Here is a 24082-nt window from a genome sequence, read left to right as displayed (position 1 = left end):
AAAATCAACTTCTTTTTGTAAAAAAACTCTCAATTGACGAGTCATTCCTTCAAAAATTTCAACTCTTTGAGGGCTTGCAATCCAATACACAACCCAATCTCTTAAAATATCTATTGCTTTTTTTATTTGTCCAAGACCTTCTTGAACAACTATGTTAAGAATATGGGCATCACATTGAACATACAAAAACTATTCATCAATCACAATAGGATGAGAAAGTTTTTCCCCAAGTAATATTATGCAAGCATCATTAGTAGAATAATTGTCTACAATAATACAAGAGAACTTTCTTTCTATACTCCGTTCCAAAAAGAATCCAACAGAGCTTCACACATTACATCTTTTGTATGAGGAGAATGAACGTAAACAAACCTAATGAAAAATGTACAAAGGATTTTATCATTGCTAGTGTCAACATAATATAAGATATAAAATTTTTAAATAACATAAAAAAATATGGATATAAGTTTAAGACCTACATCAAGAGGCACTTTTGTAACTTCCAAGAATCATCAATGCCGTGAGGACTAATGGGCAAGTACCCTTTCTTTGCACTAAAGTCCACCTGTTAGTCGTGATGACCATTCTATTAGATGGTTTATCCAACTCTTCCAAAAGGTTTGTCTTTTCACTATTATACATCTTCAAGATGTCTCTTTTCAAAGTAGTACGAGAAATGAGTTGATACACAAGGTTACCTCCTTTATCATATTCCTAAAGCATGAACTTTCAACAATAGGCAATAGTTGTTCCTCTAATACAACCCACTTAGTGATATTAGCTCTAAGTCTCTCTTGATCAAACATATGACTTGTGAAACTTGTACTTCCACTACTTTGATGTATAGAGGATAATAACCTTTGCCTAATCTCTAGAATTTTCTTTTTTGGGCACCTCCTCAAATGTTGAAAACAACTTTTTTGCTAGGTGTTACAATAATTACATCTAGCCATGTCTATCTCATTTTTTCTTATTTTTTGAAAATCATTCTACACTGCTAAAATAATCCATTGTGTCCCTCTCCCTTGTGTTTGTGAAGGTTCTAGAGTTTGACTAATACTATAAGTGGCTAGAGTAGAATTACCAGTGGCTTCAAAAGCACTATCAATGACCTAATTAGCTACTATTTCAGTGCTATTATTTCCTTCACTTACAAATGGCTAACTTTCAGTTGTTGCATGGTTAGACTCAGCCATAGAGCTATAATAGAAACCACAATCACCTCAAGATTAAGAAAAAACCATGGAAACAAAAACATAATTGCATGAGCCATAACAAAACATATAAAGAAAATTAATTAAGATTATTTTATTCTCAAATTCATAATTATGGTTCATATTTTTCCCACACATGGCACACCTAGGCACATAAAACAAAGAAACTATAGTATTGTAATAAATGCAACAAAAAGAAAATAACCAAGGTTTTACTTGTTGAATATCGGGAGTCTACTTTGGAAAAGTTTTAAAAACCGAATCCATTTTATAAACTTAAATCTCGATTCTAACACATCTCTATGTTGGCCCAGGTGGTTTCTCAAAAAAGGGGTCAATTGAGATTATCAAATTAAAATCAAGTTGTACATGTAATTATAAATCATGCATAAAAGCAATTTATATAAAACATATACCCACCATAAGGACACAGAGAATTTTTTGTTATCGATCAATCAGTACTGTGATTGATCAATTACTATAAAGTGATTGATCGGTACATTGATTGATCAATTGCTATAAAGTGATTGATCGATCAATCGATTATAACGACTACTTTTCTATCAAACAGTGACTTATTGATCAATGGACTGATAGATCAATATGTTACTGTGTTGGTCCAAAAAAGTTAAGTTGATAAATCATTGACAAAGGGATGATTGATCAATCAAAATTCCCTTTGGCTATGCAATACAAGTATGATTGAACAATGAATTTTCTACGATCGATCATGCTTTATGTCTCTTACTAGCAAGATTCTGCCTGATCAATCGATCAGGTGAGTTGACCGATCATTTTAAGTAAAATTTATTTGCCTGGGTTGTCGGGGTGGCATCGAGCTGAGCAGCCCGAACCTGCCTAAGTTCGAGCCGAGCCTGATTTAAATATTTCGAATTCGAGCTCGAGCCTAAAATTGTTATCGAGCTCCAACATTCATTTAAAACTTTTCAAAAATTACATGTCTCGAGTTCGAGCTCCAACATATATTTAAAACTTTTCAAAAAATGTATGTCAAATAAATTGTATATAAATTATACATACATTTTACATAAAAATTGAGCGTATATTTTACATAAAATTGGGCATGCCCACTACATAAAATTGGTCATGACCTCTACTTAAAATTGAGCATAAGGGTAACATCGAATCCAGCTAAGTCTGAACCTTCCTATGTTCGAGCCGAGCTTGATTTAAAGATTTCGAACTCGAGCTCTAGCCGACCTAACCTCGAGCCTAAAATTGTAATCAAGCTCAAGCCTAATAATTTTAGCCGAGTTCGAGTTCGAGCTTGAACTCTAGCTGAGTTCGAGGTTAACCTACATTTAATACTCCACATAAAATATATGTCAAATAAATTATCTATAAAATTATGCCTACTTTTTTAAAAAAAGAATGATAGGGGAGGTTCGGGATTGAATCTCGATAATAGATTAGAACCAACCAATATTAATTTTTTTTACCCCAAATGTTGTCTAGCTTATTTTGTAACTTTTGAATCTGGCTATAAATTTACAATGACCTCTTTAGTGCCCTGATTGAAAATTTATATTCTAGGAAAAACTAGAAATATTTTTCCTAGGAAACATATTTCCAAAAAAACCTTTAAATAAAATCCTATTACTATTAGAGACTTACTAGAAAATTACAAGAAATATTTTAAAATTTTCTTAGGAAAGTTAAATGGACATCTTATTGCCACTTATAGAGAAATAAATAAAAATTAATAATCAATCTAATATATTACTATACTTATTGATAAATTTTTAATCAAATAAAATGTCAAACACAAAATTGCTATGAAAATTGCCTCATGCTAAAAGTATTATAGCATCAACTGTCAAATACTTATTCAAAATTTTTCTATACGGTTTTCTAGCCCATCTTGGCAAGAAAATCTTACTTAGAAAATTATATGATTTTTTAATAAAAATTTCTAATTAGAAAAATGTTTCCAAAAAACATGAGGCACTAATGGTCTCTATATTTCTACTAAAAAAGTCTTTTCAATATTTATTGAAAAAACCACTAATAGTCTCTAAAAATGTATTTCTACTAAAATGTCTTTTTAATTTCTTCAAGAGCCATGAGAAAGGGACAAAGAGTTTTTTTTTTTTTACTTGTTTATGATCTCGCACATGTGACTTTCACACGTGCGAAATCGTCTAGTTCGGGGTTTCATTGGTTTATGATCTCGCACGTGTGACTTTCACACGTGCAAAATCGACTTCACGCGGGGGTGGGAGAAATTATTTTCTCCAAACTTAGGTATCTCTTTGTACTTTGTTTTTCCGCCGAGACGACATAGAGCGAAGGCACGTCGCCGCCAAGGACTTGTCGTCGGCGACGGAGGTTGTGGCGATGGAAGCGGCGGCGACGGAAACAGATGAGGCGAAGAAATCGGAGGAAGAAGAAGAAATCAAAGGAAGAGGAAGAAATCAGAGGGAAGAGGATGTAGTGGCCGGCTAGGAGCTGTCAATGGCGACAGAGGCAGCCAGAGTGGCGGACGAGAGGGGCTCAACGTTCCCCCCCCCCCCCCCCCCCCCCGCCGCCGCTCCCGATCTCAAACGAGCTGACTCGCCCATTTTCGAGCCGAACCTTGATTCGGTAGAGCTCGGCTCGTTAACTCAAATGAGCCGATTTTGGATCTCGAGCTCGAGAGATACCAAATCGAATCGAGCCGGCACTGAGCCGAACTCGAGCCACCCCTATTGGGTAAAATTGATCGATCAATCCAAGTGGGATGATCGATTATGTTTTAGAACATGAAATGATCATGTTTTGGATGCTCTACTTGGCTTAAGAAGTCTCACAAAACCATCGTGTTCATCAGACTATTAATAGTCTATTATATTATATTTAAAAAAGAAAATAGCTAAATACGATTTGGAGTCGGCTGGAACAGTAAGGTAACCATTTACCCGGTTCAGGCACTTCTTCAAGTCATGCCAGGCGTCGGGTCGGGCATACCGGTTAAGAGTCGAAGGGTGAGCGTGCAGATGGGTCCAAGCGAGGAAAACGCCTGCCCAGTTCAAAGAAATCCCACGCCCACACACCACAGAAGGCATAGAGAAGCGGGGCATATCCGGAAAGCGTGAGTTGGAGATCTCCTGAATCTGTTCGGTATCATCCGAGGAGTGCCTGAACATGGCGTGCGTTTTGTGGCCTTAGAGACCGCCAAGGCCACTAAAAAGACAGCCACGAGGAATCAATATATAATGCGACCAAAGCCAGAGAACGCGAATCGGCTTCCCCACATGGACAGTCTGTCATCGTGTCTCCGAAACAGAAGGACTCAGTAACCGGGAGACTACACTAAGCCCTGTTCTTAACCACTACTCTCGCCAGTCGCTTCTCTTCGAACGACGATACCTCTTCTTCGTCTTCGCTCGCCGGAATTCATGGCGTCGTTTCTCGAATCCGGTTGGCGGGTAAAGTTTCTACGTCCATTTTTTTCTTTTTCATCTTTTTTCTCTATTTCACCATTTCTATTTCTTTATTAGATCTGGAGATTCTATGGATTTTCTGCGGAGTGCGTTTCGTTCTCTTTTCTCTACCTTTTTTTTTTCTCTTTCTTCGAAATGCAGGACTGCGTGGTGAGGTTTCTGTTCTTTTGGTTTTTTCTTCTGATACTTCAAAATGTTCCATAGATACTGAGAATTTGATTCTCGCATGTTAATCCAAGTCGTGTCCTGCGCTTCACGGTTATTTTATTGTGCATATTTCCTTTATTGGGCCTCTCTTTATTCTTCTCCGAGAATTGGAACAAATTCCAGCCTCCGTGCTGTCTTTTTTTTTTTTTTTTTTCATTTTTTCGTATTTTCTTAAATATTCTTTGCTGAAAATGTGGGAATCTGCTATTACACGTGTGATGGAAATGCGTGTCCGGACACCGGATTTGTTGGCAGTGATTCAAATCTTTTTTCGTTCGTTTGTTTTTTTTTTTTGTTTTATGGTGAAAAGCCATTCAAATCAACTAATTATGTCTCTTTCTAAAGTTTTGACGTTGAAAAACGTCGTCTACATTGTCCTGGTGGAGCTTTCATGCATGTCTGAATGCTTTCGTACTTTATTTATTTTTTCAAATTCTTATGAATGACATGGTATCTTTTTCTCTTCCCCCAATTTTCAATGTTTAATTATTTAATATGAAGATTTAATGTTAATAAATATTAATAATATCTATATTCACAGTATCGTTAATAATATTGAATACTGATATTACGATTGCTGTTATTATTATTGTAATAATTATTCTTCATTGATTTTTGATTTTGCCATGGGGTCTTTCGAAGAAATGCTTCATACTAAGATTACTGCAGAATTGAACACAATGAGCCAGTTTCTACACAGTTTCTTCTAATTTATCACATGCCTCCACTAGGGAGAACATGCATGTTCTTCGGTTGGCTTGTTCTCTTTTTTCTCTAACTTTTTGTTTCTGTTGCAGTATCTAATCACTCATTTCAGTGACTTCCATCTGGCTTCTCTGGGCAGTTTTTGTCTGCACGAGAGTGTCTTTTTCTTGTCAGGACTTCCATTTATATTTTTTGAAAGGGCTGGACTCCTGAGCAAGTACAAGATTCAGGTTTCTTTATTCCTCAAGCTCTTATTATAAGTTTGAGGGTCACTTGAATTACAACTTTCTAGTGAATTGACACATTAATAGACTTCTTTTTCATTGTGATGAATTGCGGAAAGCTTGATGAGAAAGGGTTAATGATACAATGCAAGGTTACACCGATGGAAAAGTTCTAGAAACATTAAAAGGGATAGGAATATTAAAGTAACAAAAATTAGTGAGGGAAATTTTGGATGGAGAAAGGAGATGAATTAGAAATTCTTACATGTATATAACATGAAAAGTTATGGGAGAAGTAATGATCAACTCTTTTTCTTTAATTACCATCAAGGTGGCAGCAATGGAAAACACAGTAGTTTTTAAAAATTCATCTACATTAACTAGGTTGTTTGGATGCGATTAAAAAAAGGACAGGAGGTTTTCTAGTCTCCCAAAAAAGAGGGCTGTTGTAGAGAAACGAGAAACCATTTCATGTGTTGTTTATATTCCAGCAAGGTTGAGCTGCTGATCTGTGTCCTGTTAGTGTTAGAGATCACTTTCAGAAAATTTATATTAATTTCTGCTATCTACTTACACAGAGAAGCAGTTTACATTTTTTTTACTAATAGACTCTAATGTCAGTAATCTTTTCTTTTTAATTCTATTGATATGTCAGTTCTTTCTGTTTGTCTGCAGCGTAAACAGAATTCCGTGGATGCTCAGGAGAAGTGCATCACTCGACTATTGCTCTACCACTTTAGTGTGAACCTGCCACTTATGATTGTTTCCTATCCTGTCTTCAGACGCATGGGCATGAGAAGTTCTTTTCCCCTACCGTCCTGGTATTTTACAGGTTTCTTTAGATACGCTTCCAGTTTTATGAAAGTTTACAAGGGAAAATTTTACATTGCATCTCATCTAGTACTAAAAAGTTTACCTGAACTTCTAATTAGTGTGTTCTGTTATAATTCAACATGGCTTGAATTTTACTGATGTTTTGCAGGAAAGTGGTTGTATCTCAAATACTGTTCTATTTTATTATAGAGGATTTTGTTTTCTATTGGGGACACAGGATTTTGCATACAAGATGGCTGTACAAGCATGTACACAGTGTTCATCACGAGTGAGTTACAATTTTTATAAACATATTAAACTCAGATCTTCCTTGAGGGTTTTTCTACTTCATGCTTCTGCAGGTCTGATTCTTGGTTCATGCAGATATGCTACACCATTTGGTCTGACATCTGAGTATGCCCATCCTGCTGAGATACTATTCTTGGGCTTTGCTACAATTGTAGGTCCTGCTATTACTGGACCACATCTATTCACTCTATGGTTGTGGATGGTTTTAAGAGTTCTGGAGACAGTTGAAGCACACTGTGGGTACCATTTCCCATGGAGTCTATCAAATATATTGCCCTTGTATGGAGGGTGAGTTAACAATAACCACCTCTTTGCTTGAGGGCGTTTGTTTGAGTTCAAAGTATTCTTGGTGCATGACACGGTTCCTGGATTTTACATTGTAGAGCTGATTTTCATGACTATCATCATCGTCTGCTCTATACGAAGTCTGGAAACTATTCATCCACTTTTGTCTATATGGACTGGTGAGTTTAAAACAGTTTATGTAGCAGCTCCTACGGATTTAATAGGTTAAAATTCCTGATTTAAGCTTCTGTAATTGTCATGAGACCATGTGATGCAGCCAGACTTGGATTAATTTTCTTATTAATTTGTTCTATTTTAAAACTTTATTGCTTAGTCTCTTTCTATTTTAGAACTTTCATCTGTCCCAATTGAATCCTTGAGTTACAGAGTATCCTATGTATTCTAGAGTCTTTTGATTATAGGAATTTCTTATTTGACACTAAACAGTCTCTAGAAGGATTTTTGAGTTGTTTTATACTTGTTGTTAAAAGTTCTTAAAATTTTTTAGGTAAGTAGAGCTTTTAGGTAAGTAAAAGTCCACTTTAGCAGGTTTCAATGTAAAATTTCTGTAGGGGGAAGGCTATTAAAAACCCTAATGTCCCTTGGAAAAGACATCTTATTTGGGTATCCCAGTTAATGAAGTTAAAATATGTTGAGTTTTCTTTCTTCATTGCAAGTTATCTTGCATTTTTTTCTGTTTTGAACCTTGTTCAGGTCAAGTTATAAATCTAGTGCAAACATATATATAACTTGTTTTCAATAGTTCGCGGTACTAGAAAAGAAGTGTTTAGAATGGTGTCTGTTGGAAGATGGGCCCAAACCCACACGACCAAAGAAGGCCCACACACCCAAGTGTGTTAGAAGACAGGCTCAAGCCCATAAGACCAAGGAAGGCCCACACATACAAGAGATGTGAAAGGTGGACTCAAGGCCCTACAAATCAAGGAGAAGGCCCATAGGCCCACACAATGATGGCAGGATGGTAATAAAAGAGTTATCTCGTAGATGTTGGAAGACAGGGCCCAAGCCCTCACGACCAAGGAAGGCTCGTATATCCAAGTGTGTTAGCAGATGTGCCCAAACCCATAAGACTAAGGAAGACCCATGCATCTAAGAGATATAGAAGACGGGCTCAAGGCCCACAGATCAACGAGAAGGCCCATAGGCCCACATACAAGATGGCAGGATGGTGAATAAAGGGTCTTCTCATAGAGATGTCATTGATGTAATTAAGCTAAAGTTTTAGGATTAAAACTCTAAACCCTAAACCCTAAGTTCATGGGTATTATTGGAATATAGTAGTTTCATAAATCTATAAATAGAGCTTCAGGGGGAGGGTAATAATCAATTCCATAACCCTTCTTCCTCCTGTTTTCTCCCAATGGGTTTCTTTCCCTGTTTCTCCATGGTATTAGAGTTTTGATTTTCAGGACTCTGGCTATGGTTTTTTCAAGTTTCATTCGTCTTCTTTTCCATAGTTGCTGAATATTAGGTATTTTGTTTTGTTGATTATTTTGTCATATTGCCCGACATTACTCTGCCATTACCAAGCTTCTTTGCCGTTTGTCTTTGCCAGCCTTACTGCTATCGAGCAGATCTTGTTTTTAGAAAATCATCCGAGACTATTTCTCCCGGCCTCTCCTTTCTCGGTTCATTCTTGCGCTTCATCAACAACCAAATAATAGCAGAGTTTCCGTGCCAATCCCTTCTCTGTTTTTTTTAATACTTGCAACAACCAACGAATAACAGCTTTTCGATTTGAGTCTTTTATTCATCATCGCAGACGCATTGATTATTCTTCTAGTAGCTATCTAGACAGTAGACAAAGTTGATTATTCTACCAGCAACACAGATTCTGACTGGTGATCTGCTGTGATTCGAGACGTTGCTGATTTCTCGGCGGCTTGGATTGCTGCTCCATCACTGGTTCTTCGCTGGTTCAGCGCTAGACCTTATCTGTATCCCGGGTCCTGCTATTTTCGGAAACTAATCTGGCGGCTGATTTCCCGTAAGTCTCGTTGTTATCCTGCTACCTATTTCTGAAACCAGCCTCTACACTGCCATTTCCGAAGACAAGGGACTTCGTCAGTTCTCTGCTATGTCTGGTATGTTGCTGTTTCCATATAATCCCATTCCAGAAGTCTGGAATTGATAGTTGGCTGTAATGCTGAATTGATTCTTTTGGAAACTTTCCTTTGGATGTATCACTGTTGAGCTTCCTGAACGCCAGCACTGAGTTTCCATTTCTGGAATGTTTCTGCCGAGATATCCGTTGCTACTCCTTCCATTTCAGAAGCTTGCTTTCTGGAAAGATGCCGTCCGAAGATGCTCTCTTGGTTTATCAAGAACCGTATCTTTCTTCTCTGTCTGGAAGCCGAAACTTTCTCGGCTGCATCACTGGTTTTCCGTCTCTTTGCCCTGGGAAGAAGGCACTGTTGCCTTATTCAAGTTTCCTAAGTTAGGAAACTTGAATTAAATCAGCGCCCTGGCCTCCTGTTTTGCCAACTCGGACTCGCCCGAGTCAACTCGGACCAGCGAGCCAGCGAACCAGCAACCCGAGGGTACCGCTCCTGCACCAGCTAGACCGAGTCAACTCTGGTCAACCCGGACAGGGTCAACTCGGGTCTCGGTCAACCTGACTCGGGCCACTTATTTTCTGCCTCGGTATATGTGCCCAAGTTTTATACATATTTTAGCATGACACGGTAAATTTTTTTCTCTGGCTGGATTATTATTTTTGAAGAATTGACATATTAGTTGTTGGTTAACACATTATTTAGAATATGTGCATTGGATTATTTCCTGGGTCATTTTTCAAGGATTATTTTGGGTTGTGTTAAACGGGCCCAGGCCAAACCTATTTCAGCTGCTACTATTGTGTCTCTTTTGATGAGACATTATTATTGAAGAAGAGGTAGCCTCATACCATTATTTATTTATGTCCCCGTCAAAAATATCAAAATTATTTGTGGTTGAGAGTCCATGACGGAGGAACTTCATCCCCGTAAAAAATATTAATATTATTTGTGGTTGGGAGTCCATGATGAAGGAACTTCATCCCCGTCAAAACTATCAAATTTATTTGTGGTTGGGAGTCCATGACAGAGGTACTTCATCCCTGTCAAAAATATCAAATTTATTTGTGGTTGGGAGTCCATGACAGAGGTACTTCATCCCTGTCAAAAATATCAAATTTATTTGTGGTTGGGAGTCCATGACGGAGGAACTTCATCCCTGTCAAAAATATCAAATTTTTGTGGTTGGGAATCCATGACGGAGGAACTTCATCCCCGTAAAAAATATCAATATTATTTGTGGTTGGGAGTCCATGACGGAGGAACTTCATCCCCAAAAAAAATATCAAAATTTTTGTTGTTGGAAGTCCATGACGAAGGAACTTCATCCCCGTAAAAAATATCAAATTTTTGTTGTTGAAAGTCCATGATGGAGAAACTTATTATTATATTTATGTTACTTCCCCCCATTAATATCATATATTACTCTACCACTTGAGAGTCGTTGTCCTGTAGAGGGACACGGTGGTGAAGGTGGACACTTCAGAGCAATGTCTTAGCAGCTAGGATGATTTACTCTCACTGATATTATACCAGTTGGGCCTCATGAACGAGAGCACCAACGTGAGGGGGAGTGTTGGAAGATGAAGGAATATTATACAAAAAATATTTTATACATCATTTGCAACAAGCTGGGAGTTCATGCTGTTCTCTCATCCCCAGCTTGAGGGGGAGTGTTGGACGACAGGGCCCAAGCCCACACAACCAAGGAAGGCTAACATATCCAAGTGTATTAGAAGTTGTGCCCAAACCCATAAGACCAAGGAAGACCCATGCATTTAAGAGGTATAGAAGACGGGCTCAAGGCCCACGGATCAATGAGAAGGCCCATAGGCCCACATACAAGATGGCAGGATGGTAAATAAAGGGTCATCTCATAGAGATGGCATTGATGTAATTAAGCTAAAATTCCAAGGTTAAAATCCTAAACCCCAAACCCTAAGTTCAAGGGTATTATTGTAATATAGTAGTTTCATAAATCTATAAATAGAGCTTCAGGGGGAGGGTAATAATCAATTCCATAACCCTTCTTTCTCCTGTTTTCTCCCAATGGGTTTCTTTCCCTTTTTCTCCATGAGCCAAATTCATGGAGTCCTGAAAATCAACAGTAGAGATGGGATTGATGTAATTAGTTTAAATTTTAGGGGTATTATTGTAATATTTTAGTTTTTTTTATCAATCTATAAATTGAGCTTCATAGGGAGGGTTAGGACACAAGTCCATATCCTCTTTTCTCTCCTGTTTTCTCCCAATAGGTGTCCTTCTCTTTTTCTCCATGAGATAAATCCATGGAGTCTTGAAAATCAACATGGCATCAGAGCATTGATTTTCAGGACTCGTAGCTATGGTTTCTTTTTAGAATTCCAATTGTTTTTGCCGATTTCTCTATTGCTCATCCAAAATTAGCTACCGTACTTCCATTAAAGTTAATACTTTGGTTAAAGAAACGTCTTTGTGACTCCATGTTCTCTCTTCTACAATTTCTTCTTCACCTTTTGCTTGCCCCCCTTGATATAGCTGTTGAGATGAAGCACTCAATCAATTTCTGTTTCTTGGCCGTAGAGACCTTGGCGCCAATTTGACAGCAACGTGGCCGAGGCCACTGAGAGGCCAAAGTATTTGAGAGGGCTGTAGACGGTTATACCGGTGCAGAGGAGCGTTGCAGCGACGTCTAGAGGCAGACCTTCCGGAACTCGAACGGCGAAGTGCTCGTTGACGAGCCCGCAAGATCGTTCGGCAAGTGGGACTTCCTCTCCGTCGAGAGTTTCTGGTTGTGGGGAGAACCTCCAACTGGATCAGCATAAGATACACCGTCTGCGTTGCCGGAGAAGACGACTCTGGTTCTGTTTCTCGCTGAGAGATAGAAAAGCTTGCTGCTGTATTTTTCTGTATAGCCTACTGGTTCTCGCTGGTTGTCTCCCGCTCTGGCCGTCATAACCGCTGTCATCCCCAAGCTGTCGGACGTTAACAACGGAAGTCTTTGCAAATCTGTGTTATTATCTGGCAAGATTATCTTCTCTGCCTGTTCCGTGTTCTATAACCAGCTCACTCTCTGTGGTAACAAATTTTGAAACAAGAAGGAAGATTTCTATACGATTCTCAATCCCAAATGTTATCGTTGCTGCTGATCTCCCGCAACTTTTGTTGTCTGATTGCCATCTCGGGAGCTACTATTATTTTTTCGGAAACTCTTATGGGCCTTGTGTTGCTGTCTTCACTAGAACTTGCCATCTCTGCTTGGTTGCCGCGGGAGGATGAAGTTGTCGTGATTTCCGCCGAAGACGACGACATTATTACTGAATTAATTTTCCCTAAGTTAGGAAGCGTTGGATTATACCCGAAACCAGTCTGTTCTACTCCGCCGGGGTCAACCCAGTGAACCAAGCCGACCCATTTCGCTGTTGTCGAGCCACACCAGCATGACCGAGTCAACTCGGTTTGGGTCAACTCAGTCCGGTCAACTTGACTTGGCCCACTTGTTTTTCTGCCTCGATTATATGTGCCCGGGTCCCGAGTTCTATACCTATTTCTTTCGTGACTCGGCTATATTGGTCTGATATCTGACTTGGCTCGGCTCGGTCTTCGGCTGGATTATTATTTGGTCCAGCATATTATTTGGTGCAACTTCCTTATTTAGTGATGGACTATTTGAGGATTATTTTATGGGTCTTTTTTTAATATTTTCATTATTTGGTATGTGTTATTGGGCCCAAGCCCATTTTAGCTGTTGCTATTGTGTCTTTTTGGCTGAGACATTATTGTTGAAGGACTTCTCAGTTGCTGACTGTTGTTAGCATTGGTTATTTTGATGAAGAAGAAAGCACATGGTGGCCCCAAAATATTATCTTCCGGGTAATTACTCATTACCCCCCTTAATTGGCATCTTTACTCCTATCATTTGAGAGTCGGTGCCTTGTGGAGGGATACTGTGATGGAGGAGTTTTTTATTACACTTCTGAGCAATGCCTATAGACCCACTACCTACAGAAGATAGGAGTGTGCCCAACATCCAGCATGAGTTATTTAATTGGAGTATGGAGCGATGTCTTACGGCTAGGAGTGATTTTACTCTCACTTATATTATGCCAGCTGGGCCTCTTGGAAGAGACCACTAGCTTGAGAGGGAGTGTAGGAAGATATGGTGGACTGCTATTTTATACGGGAAGATCCTATACACCATTTGCAACAAGCTGGGCATTCATGATGTTCTCTCACCTCCAACTTGAGGGGGAGTGTTGAAAGATGGGCCCAAGCCCACACGACCAAGGAAGACCCACACATCCAAGTGTGTTAGAAGATGGGCTGAAGCCCATAAGACCAAGGAAGGGCCACACATCCAAGAGATGAGGAAGATGGGCTCAAGGCCCATTGATCAAGGAGAAGGCCCATAAGCCCACACAGTGATGGCAGGATGGTAAATAAAGAGTTATCTCATAGAGATGACATTGATGATTAGTTTAAGTCCAGGGGTATTATTGTAATATTTTAATTTTATCAATCTATAAATTGAGCTTCAAGGGGGAGGTTTAGAACACAAGTCCATAACCTCTTTTCTCTCCTGTTTTCTCCCAATAGGCGTCCCTCTTTTTTTTCCATGAGTTAAATCCATGGAATCACCGAAAATCAACAATATCTTTAAAAATATCCTTCTCTTTTTTATTTCTTGTTAGTTAAAAATGTCCTACTTCTATGAAGACTGTCTTTGGAAATGTGGTTTGATTATGGGGGCATTTGACACGACTTTTTGGAACCCAAAAGTAGCTCTTTGAGTCGTGGAGTTATTATGTGCTCCAAAGTGTGTTTGGCTAGCTTCCTCTTTGAAGAGCTTCTCTTACCTTTTTGGTGAAACTACAAAATGAAGTTTTTCTAAAGAGAAGATTTTTCATTATAGAATAGGAGATAATAGATATCATTTGCCAAAAATATCTTTATCATTTTATACAAATTCATATGATGCACCTTATACAAATGATTACTTAAGTAAAGAGGTCATCTTTAACATGGGTCCATAATTTGGTGTGGGAACCACTTTTCTAAATGTTGTTACAAAAATGGGCCTAAACAGTTAACATGAACCCACTTAATATTTGAGCAATAAAGTTATGATGCATATTTTATTTTTGTCTTACACATTTGATGTGAGATCCATCTAATCTTAAACTAGTGGGTCCTTTGTCATTCAAGCATAGCCCTATTCATTTGATGTAAGTGCATTTTTTACAAATTTGATGTAGGACTTAGCAAAGTAGTATGTGTTGGCTCACGTGGCTTCTCAAGAGGGGGGTGAATTGAGATTATCAAATTAAAATCAAGTTGTGTGTGTAATAATAAATCATGCTTAAAAGCAATTCAAAGTAAATCAAAACATGCACACACAAAGAGAATTTTTTTATCAATGTTCCCCTAGTGTTATTCATCGTCCAAGAACATTTACTTGGGAAATTCCACTATTTGAAAAGCTCTAATAGTTGGAATTGCATAAAGAGATTCCGACTCTCTTTAAGCCACGTGTAGCTCAATACACGCTTTTTACAACGCCAATCTCCTCAAGAGATTGTTGTTAGATTCTGGCTCTAGCTAGGCCTTTCTATCTAGATTTTATAGGTTCTAGATGAACTTTTCTCAAATTTAATTAAAAAAAAGGAAAAAGTACACCTTTACTTAGAGAGATTCAAGTTTCCTCTTCCTTTGTAGCACGATGTGAAATGATTGAAGGAAATTTGTATACGATTGCAAGGATTGGATGAAAGAGATGTGGAATTTTTAAGGTGCATGACTCTCTTTCCCTCTAAAGCACTTTTGAAGGAGTATTCAAGATTGAGAGTAAAAACTTGAAGTATTTGCAAATAAATACTCATTAACTTCTCAATACACGTTTTGGTGGGGTATTTATAACTTTACCAACTCAAACTAGCCGTTATTTGCCCGTTTGCTAAAATCAGTATTTTGATTGATCGATCATAATGGCTATTTTTCTATCAGATAGTGACTTATTGATCGATGGACCGATCGATCAATATGTTACCGTTGGTCTATAAAAGTTAAGTTGATCGATCATAGACAAGGGGATGATTGATCAATCAGAATTTCCTCTGGTTGTGCAATACAAGTATGATCGATTAATGCATTTCCATTGATTGATCATGCTTTATGTCCCTTATTGATAAGATTCTATTTGATCAATCAATCAGGTAGGATGATCGATCATTCCCTGTGAAATTTGCTTGGCCAGAATTGATGGATCATGTTTTATAGCATGAAATGACCATGTTCTAGATGATCGATCAATCGACTATGGTTGATCGATCATGCTTTATATTTCTGGCCTGCACAGTTCTAGATGATTGATCAATCGACTATGGTTGATCGATCATGCTTTATATTTCTGGCCTGCACGGTTCTAGATGATCGATCATTGCTAGTGGCTGATCAATCATTCCACTGCTAATTCAACTATGTTAACTTTTAAGGCATGAGAATGTTTTTTTCTAAGTGCTCTAACATGTTCTAAATGATGTTCATGATGTTTCTAAAAATGTTTATATGCAATTTATGACCTAAAGCTCCAATTTTACAGTTGTACTCTAAGAAGGGAGTTTTGAATACTCTCTTACATTTGTGACTGAGTTTGGACATTGGATTATTTCATTTGCACTCAGGTCTTCTAGTCATCTTCAAGAGACGTCCTTCAATGATGCTTGAGGTCTTGAGTTAGGCTTGATCTTTTTGAAGCTTCAGACCTTGAGATGCATACACTCTTGAAGGTGAAGCATCTGAAATACTTAGGTTTGCAAATTGTTAGATCAATTAAGTTTTGTTATCATCAAAAGCAACATGGGAGTCAACCTATGATCAACAATCTCCCCTTTTTTTATGATGACAAAACCTAACTTGGAAGAAACAAAAATATACACTTCCCTAAGATTGGAGTCAAATTAATTGTTCAAATTTAGCTTATGCTCCCCCTTTTTTTTTAAGTAAAAAGTTGTATATTAAAAGAGAAAGAAAGAGTACAATACTTGGCTAAGAAGGACCTTCCTCCACAACAAGATGTTGGAAGGAAACACCTAATTTAGCTTGAACATCTGCTAGGTGATTAGCAGATCTGGGAATGTATTTCCAATTACATTGCAATTGAGAAAATAAATTACAAATATCTTCAAACAAATCCCAGTGCCGCCAAGGCGGTTTAGAGAACTTCTCACACCAGTTGATAACGACTTTTGAGTCTCCTTCAACGCAGAGAGGGCCGACCAACCGTTGTTTGAAAAGTTTTAAACCATTATACAACTCAGAAAGCTCAACGGTAGTTGAGTCAGACACTCCAATCGGCCCAACAAAGGAAAATAGAAGCTTCCCTTTATCGTCGTGGATGACACCTCCAAATCCGGCAGGCCCAGGGCAACCGTAAGCGCTTCTGTCAAAATTTAACTTGAAGTGTCTTAGAGGAGGTAGACTTATGCTCCCCCTTAATCTTTGCATAGTTTTAGATCATTTTAAACATAAATTTTTAGTATTTTGTGTGCCTAAGGTCATTAGATCCAAGTTCCCATTTTTCTCTCCCTTTTTGTCATACTAAAAAAGATTTGAATTTAATACACAAGTAATAACAAAAACTGGCTCAAGGCCATATCATATAAGATATTCAATGTTTATAAAATTGTGTACAATGCTTCAAAGTAAATAATTACAAGTATCACATCCAAAAGTACACAGGGAGTCAAAAAAGGGATAGATCCTAAGATAACTAAGCTGGAGACAACTGAGGATAGTCTCTAAGAGACTCTCGATCCTTTGTTGTATCTGCTGAAGCTAAGTTGCCCGACCTTCAACTGATTCTAGGTAGCAGGGATTGCTATTTGAGTTGCCAATACATCATCTACAACTCCCTCGAGCGCGGTGCCGCAATCGAAGAAGGATGAACTTACCTCTTTTTCTCATCACTTCTTCGCGAATTAGAACTGATCTGTGGGAGGCTCAGGACTGATCTCGTCTCTTGAAGCTACTGGCTATGAGGCTGACTCCATTGGGATCTTATCTTTCTGGATCCACTTTTCTTGCCACTTGGCGAATCCGAACTTCTCTACTTTGGTTTCCCCTTTGGACATTTTCTTTGTGATGTCCATGTTAGGAATTAGATGCCCTAATTCAATACTAACTAGAGGAATAATAATCTCAGAAGAAAAAATAATCTAGCACAAAAAACACAAGATTTATACAAGTTCACCTCAAGGTGAGACTATGTCCTGTCTTCCGCCGCTGCAATAATTCACTATGAGGATGAAGTAGTTTACAAGAGAAATCGCCTACACTCAAATGTTTTTCTCTAACCTCTCTCTACAACAACTGATGATCCTCGATGATAACCCTAATAGCGGTGCCCCCAAATATAAAGAGAAAACTAAGGCAATCAAAATACAAGTGTAAAATTCCCAAACTACCCTTAATGAAACAACAATCAATATATCGTGGACCTTAAGACTCTGCGTAAAGCGTTAATTAGCCTCTACAACTTAATAGTCCACAGATACCTCATCTGAGAGGTCCACTCCGCATCGAACTAGGATGGCTATGATATCTTGAGCGAATGGTAATTCGTCCGCTCGAGTGCTTGTCACGATATCTGCCATCCTACTTGCCATAAAGTAGTTGAAGTCAATTTGAACCTTCTGGAATATGGCCATCATCTAGAATATATCTGTAGCAGTGAGCCGCAAGTAAACGCCCTTCCTTGGGTTGAGGACATGGGTTACTATCTCCATGACGACTCTCTGTGCTATAGTGAGGTCCTTAATCTTGTCCTTGTATGAACTTCCGGCTGTTTATCCAAAAATCGAAAGAATGACATCCTTAATATTCCGTGGCAGGTCTAGGTGGAGGTTTGTCGGCTAACGTTCCTTCACGTAGCGGGTCATGCCCATAAAGGAAGTACCGAGTAGATCATTCAAGTCCGTAGACTGAATGATGATGGCCGTCTTCTTGACGTAGGAGGTGAGCTTGAGGTTGTGTGGCTTGATCTTCTCTACCTCTAGATTGTTATAAAATACCATTATGAGGAGAGGGTACACATGCTCCTCTCTTTGAAATAGAACTTTGTAGGGTCCAAGAAGGTCTGAAAATCACTATCTCCCTCTCACAAAAGGAGACATCGACCTTCGTCTGCTCAACAATAGATTTTGGGGCGAAAACCGAAAAATACTTACCCCGCTATTGTCTAGTCCGAAAATACTCTCTCCAATTTGGCATTTCTTTACACGTGTCACTCTCTTTCACTGACGTCTTCTTCTTCTTGGCCATTACTTTCATTCTAACCATGGTCGTAGGTTCGGTTTTGAGAAGATTTATCGAAAACAAGGGTTTTAGACCTTGTATTGGAAGGAAAATAGCTCCAAAACCGAAAGAGGATGAAGATTTGGGGCTTTGGAGCTCTAGAAAAATTCAGAGGAATGATTTGGAATGAAGAGTCACCTTTAAAAATTGATTTTGGCTCTTTATATTCTCTGTTCATGCCGTGGCGACTACAATGATGAGATGTGTTCATTAACTCAAAATTTTAAGCCTAAGTGAATCAAGGTGGGTTGCTCATGCCTAATTCTCCTCGAAGCTTAGAGAAATGGTCAAATCTTAATGACTTTGTGAAGATGTCCGCTAAATGATTTTTGGTGGGGACAAATTCAATCTTAATTACCTTGGTGTGAACCATGTTTAATTTCTACGTGTTTTGATCGAGAGTGGTGAACCGGGTTCTTACTTAGACTTATGACGCTCATCTTGTCACAATTGACTAAAATTTCTTTTTGCTTGAAGTTGTAGTTATCTAGTTGTTGTTTTATCCAAATAAGTTGAGCACAACAACTTTCACATGCTATATATTCAGCTTCGGTAGTGGATAGTGCAACCGAATGTTATTTCTTGGAAAACCAAGAGACAAACATATTTCCAAGTACTTGGCAACTACTATTAGTACTCTTTCTGTCAATTTTACAATTGACAAAATCAACATCTGAGTAACCGACTAGATCAATGGCTGAAGAGTTTGAGTACCAGAGACCTAAGTTGGGTGTCCTAAGTAGATAACAATTTTTTTTTTTTTTTTCACTGCCACAAGTGAGATTCTCTCGGATCGGATTAAAATCTAGCACATAGGCATGCCATGAACATTATATCCGGTCTACTGGCTGAAAGGTATTGTAGAGATCCTATCATGCTTCTATAGAGTTTTTGATCTATGGCCCTACTGGAGTTGTTCGAGTGTTTCGAGGACGAACTCATGGGTGTGCTAATTGACTTAAGATTTTCAATGTTGAATCTTTTAAGCAATCCCTTAGTGTATTTGGACTGATTTATAAATGTGCTATTTTTGGTTTGCATTATTTGAAGTCCAAACAAAAATGTCAGTTCACCCATTAAACTCATTCTTCATTACACTAGCAAATTCTTGACATTGAGAGGGGTTTGTATAACCAAATATGATATCATCAACATCAGTTTGAACGATAATCAAATCTTGATCATGGTTCTTAGTGAGAGGGGTTTGTATAACCAAATATGATATCATCAACATAAGTTTGAACGATAATCAAATCTTGATCATGGTTCTTAGTGAATATTGTCTTATCTATGTTTTCTCTCTTATACGCATTATTTTCTAAGAATTCGCTTAATCTTTCATACCAAGCTCTAGGAGCTTGCTTTAACCCATATAAAGCCTTATGTAATTTGTATACATAGTCAAACTTAATCAAATTCTCAAAACCTTTGGGTTGTTCAACATATAAGAATTCCATCTGACTGTGCAATATAAGTGTGGTTGATCATTGCATTTTCATTGATCGATCATGCTTTATGTCCCTTACTGGCAATGTTCTGTTTGATCGATCAATCAGGTGGGATGATCAATCATTCCATGTAAAATTTGCTTGCTTGGGCAGATTTGACCGATCAATCTAAGTCGGATGATCGATCAATCGACTATGGTTGATCGATCATGCTTTATATTTATGGCCTACACAGTTCTGGATGATTGATGACTAGTGGCTGATTGATCATTCCAATGTCAATTCAACTATGTTGACTTTTAACGCATGAGAATGTTTTTCTCTAAGTATTCTAACATGTTCTAAATGATGTTTATGATGATTTTAAACATGTCTAGATACATTTTATGACTTAAAACTTTAATTTCATAATTGTACTCAAAGAAGAAAGTTTTGAGTACTCTCTTACATTTGTGACTAAGTTTAGACATTTTACTATTACATTTGAACTCTAGTCTTCTTGTTATCTTCTTCTTTGTGAGTGCTTCTTCAAGAGACGTCCTTCAATGATGCTTGAGGTCTTGAGTTAGGTTTGATTGTTTTGAAGCTTTAGACCTTGAGATGCATCGACTCTTGAAGGTGAAGTATCTGATATAATTAGGTTTGCAAATTGTTAGATCAATTTAGTTTTGTTATCGTCAAAAGCAACACGGGAGTTAACCTTCAGTCAACAATATGTTAAAGTCATGACCCACCTTTTTTATAAGTTTAACATCTAGCATGAGTCATACATATGGACTCATGCAATAAGTGGTGGATTATAGGTGTTTTGCATTATTAATTATAGATGTATTTCATGAGATATTGGGCCTACCTAATCCTGCAAAGTAGTGGGTTCACAATCTAGCTTTAAAATTAATGTATAATATTGATCTTTTAAAAATTAATTTGAACATTAGGTCTTGTACTATCATGAGAAAGCAAAATAGGACTTGCATTTAATTAGATATTCCAAAATGATTGTAGCTAAACTACACTTCCTCTTTTTATGAGGTATCTATAGCAAATCTCTTCAATAATGGTCTTTTCAAGAAGGTCTAGATAGAAGGAGGGCTAAATGCAGCCTACAACTCTTTTGAAAGAGCACATGACATGAAAAAATCACATAATATATTTGGTAGTACTTATATAAGGCATAATTATTAAGATAAATTATTACAATAATGTTACTAGTACATTAAATTGGAAATAATAAGATAGAGTTAATATATTGTATGACTAACTTAAAGGTTATATTATGACCCACTAGCTTGTAAGATTAGGTGGGTGCCATGTCATGTGTGTATAAGCACAAGTAAAAATAGAACATGCTTAATGCACTACTTATTAGGTGAGGTCTATGGCATATGCATAGGTCTACATTCGGTAGACCTTCATCAAGTGTGTAAGATTACAACCCATGGATTTACTATTTTAGATAATTAGGTAGGTTCATGTCAGATGATAGGAACACAAAAAAAGGTAGGCCTTGACTTCAATGTTTTGTTTAATTGGCAGGCCACATGTCAAATTTGTAAGCACATAGTAGATGCATCTACATCACATGAGTAGGAAGATATTAACTGCCCTTAGTTTGTAAGGTTAGATTGGTCTCATACAAATGTGTAAAATAATAAAAAGATGCATTTTGGCTTATAGGCCCACAACTGGTGAAATCATTTTTGCGTACTTTTTGTTTGGTGGATTCCACATAAAATGTCAGTCCATGTTAAAAGTGGATTTCCTTACTCTATCTACCATTTATATGAGGTACACCATATGCGATTTTGTAAATTAAGATGGCAACTTTATCTGATGAATGTTTGTTATCTCGTTTTAAAGGAAAGAAATTCTCTTTAGAAACTTCATTTTGTTAACTTTTACCACAGAGGTGGTTTTTTCCTCTTTGGAGATGGGGCTCTTTTAGAAAGAAAATTAGCCTAGCACTACAGAGTAGTTCCGTGATTGAAAGAGCTTCTTTTTGCCTCCAAAAAGCCATGCCACTAGCCAGCCAAAATTGTTCTTTGAGTCATTTATTGAAGGTAACATTGTCTCTTGTAGATCTTTTGATTGGTTGAATACTGGGAGCCAAAATTTGCAATATCATTTTTTAGTTTCTATTATTGATGGATAGCCACATGGGGGGTTTCTAATGTGAGTTGTTAAGTTCAAATCTGACCAGGGGGTTCAACATTCGTGATAAAATTGATCAATGATCAGCATCATTTCAAAAAAAAAAATTGATCAATGATGGCAATCAGTTATATTAGATGTGTGATATTTTAAAATGAATCACTTCAAGCTAGTTTTCCTGAGAGTATGCTTTGGGCATACTCATACATACAATGTAAAATCTTTGTTGATTGCTGGGATGAGGCTGGGACTTGAGGCTATATATTGGAGCCCGGGTTCCCACAGAGTTAGTTCTGCCCCCAATTGGAGCAGTGGTTTGATTTTTCATAGTTCTCATTTTTTTTTCTCATGTGTGCAAAATTATGTTATTTCAATTGCTTAAAGAGGTGTGGAATAACATTATGGATTGCTGGTGGCATATACATAGGGAAATAACGAGAATGATAACAGCAGTCTTGTGTTGTCTCTGGTTCAATTGCATGGATACTGGATCATATTTATGTTGGTTATGTTTGAATGTTAATTCCACGCACAAACTACACCTAATACCCCTAGTGAGTCTTGAACCCAAGACTTCACGCTAGAAAGGCTTCACCAGATTAGTGTTTCCTGGAAGGGGTACGGAGTCCATACTTTGTTTCCACATTGGTTAGACTACTTGTGTGAGGCAAGATAGAGACATCTTGTGAAACAACAACACATGCTGTGCTACCTATTCTTTTCCCAGTTCGACAGAAGTTCTAGACCGTTTCCTGCTGACTGCTTTTGTGCTTTTACATTGCTAAAAACAGGATATTTGGCACTGATGAAGGTTACAGGAAATTAAAGGCGCTGAAGAGTGGTGATGAGATTGATGACAAATAAATGTGATAAAAAAATGAGTTTTTTGCTAGGCGTGAATTCAATTGATTGTCTCTCAAACCGTGGGTAAGATGTGCAAAGGTCTCAGTTTTTGGTTTTATTGTGGAAATGGAGTGTAAGAAGATAATGTGAATGGTTGGTAATATGCAAACCCCTCTCCATGAATAGTGGCTTTTCTGATTTCTTATTCTCATGCTAGTAGTTGAAGTCTCAGAAGGTTTTTTGGGTTCTGAAGAGATCTGTGAGTGTAAATGCAAACCTGATCCTCGACTTGGAGCTTTCAAGAGCGATGAACTTGATGTTGATATTTGAGTAAGGTGTTCCATTTACTTATTGGTAATGGTTTTAAGTACTGAAATGGGCATTTAGCTATTAACATCAGGTATTTTTGAGACATAGTCTTGCCCAGTGAAGCCCCAGATTTGATTCCCTCAACAAGGGAAAAGTGCGGCTTTCTCAAGCCAGGGAAAATTATGTAAGACAGCTGAATCTTGGATTCTCAACCTTCATCTTTGACAATTTTCATTGGTTAGAAGTAATGTATTTCAGGACCCCATGCGTTGATATTGTTCATTGTTCAGTCATTAATGTCTAATGGTGTTTCTTTGTAGCTACATCCTCTATCGGGCGGGATGTAACTTCGTGTCACTGTTTAATGTAAGACGATGCACATCCAAATTTGATATACTAAGATCTTATGCAGTTTAAAATTTAAATGTTCGTTTCCGAACCTTAAAAGTGTTCTCGCATTCTTTAACAAAACCAATGCACTCTCGAATTATTAGTGATGTACATTATCTTTTATATGCCTACATTGTATTTTCTTTTTAAAATTTTACTTGTTCTTATTGTATGCATCCTTGTTTTGACATTCTTCTATAGTTATCATGATGATCGTTGTGCCTCTAAGAGCACTAGAAATCAACACACGAAAATTTTACTCCTTTTTCTTATTGGCATTTTTAGTTCCATCAAGTTCTACATACATCGTTCCACTTGTTTAAAATTGGATGTTTG

General features: G+C 37.6%; 1 protein-coding gene across 1 annotated transcript; it reads left to right on the top strand.

Moving 5' to 3' along the window:
* Positions 1 to 4442: 4442 nt before the first annotated feature.
* Positions 4443 to 23653, top strand: LOC137941994 (methylsterol monooxygenase 2-2). Its single transcript, XM_068787655.1, has 7 exons — positions 4443 to 4642; positions 5662 to 5799; positions 6469 to 6614; positions 6776 to 6895; positions 6991 to 7203; positions 7299 to 7379; positions 22996 to 23653. Exons 1-7 carry the CDS (start codon positions 4613 to 4615, stop codon positions 23066 to 23068), a joined length of 801 nt encoding a protein of 266 aa, XP_068643756.1. The 5' UTR covers positions 4443 to 4612; the 3' UTR covers positions 23069 to 23653.
* The last annotated feature ends 429 nt before the right edge of the window (positions 23654 to 24082 follow it).

Source organism: Aristolochia californica, unplaced genomic scaffold (assembly GCF_029961685.1).
Source record: "Aristolochia californica isolate CCGP_79_NKW_82.1479 unplaced genomic scaffold, dmAriCali1.0.hap1 SCAF_10, whole genome shotgun sequence".
NCBI lineage: Eukaryota > Viridiplantae > Streptophyta > Magnoliopsida > Piperales > Aristolochiaceae > Aristolochia > Aristolochia californica.
This window is presented reverse-complemented; position numbering and strand designations above follow the sequence as displayed.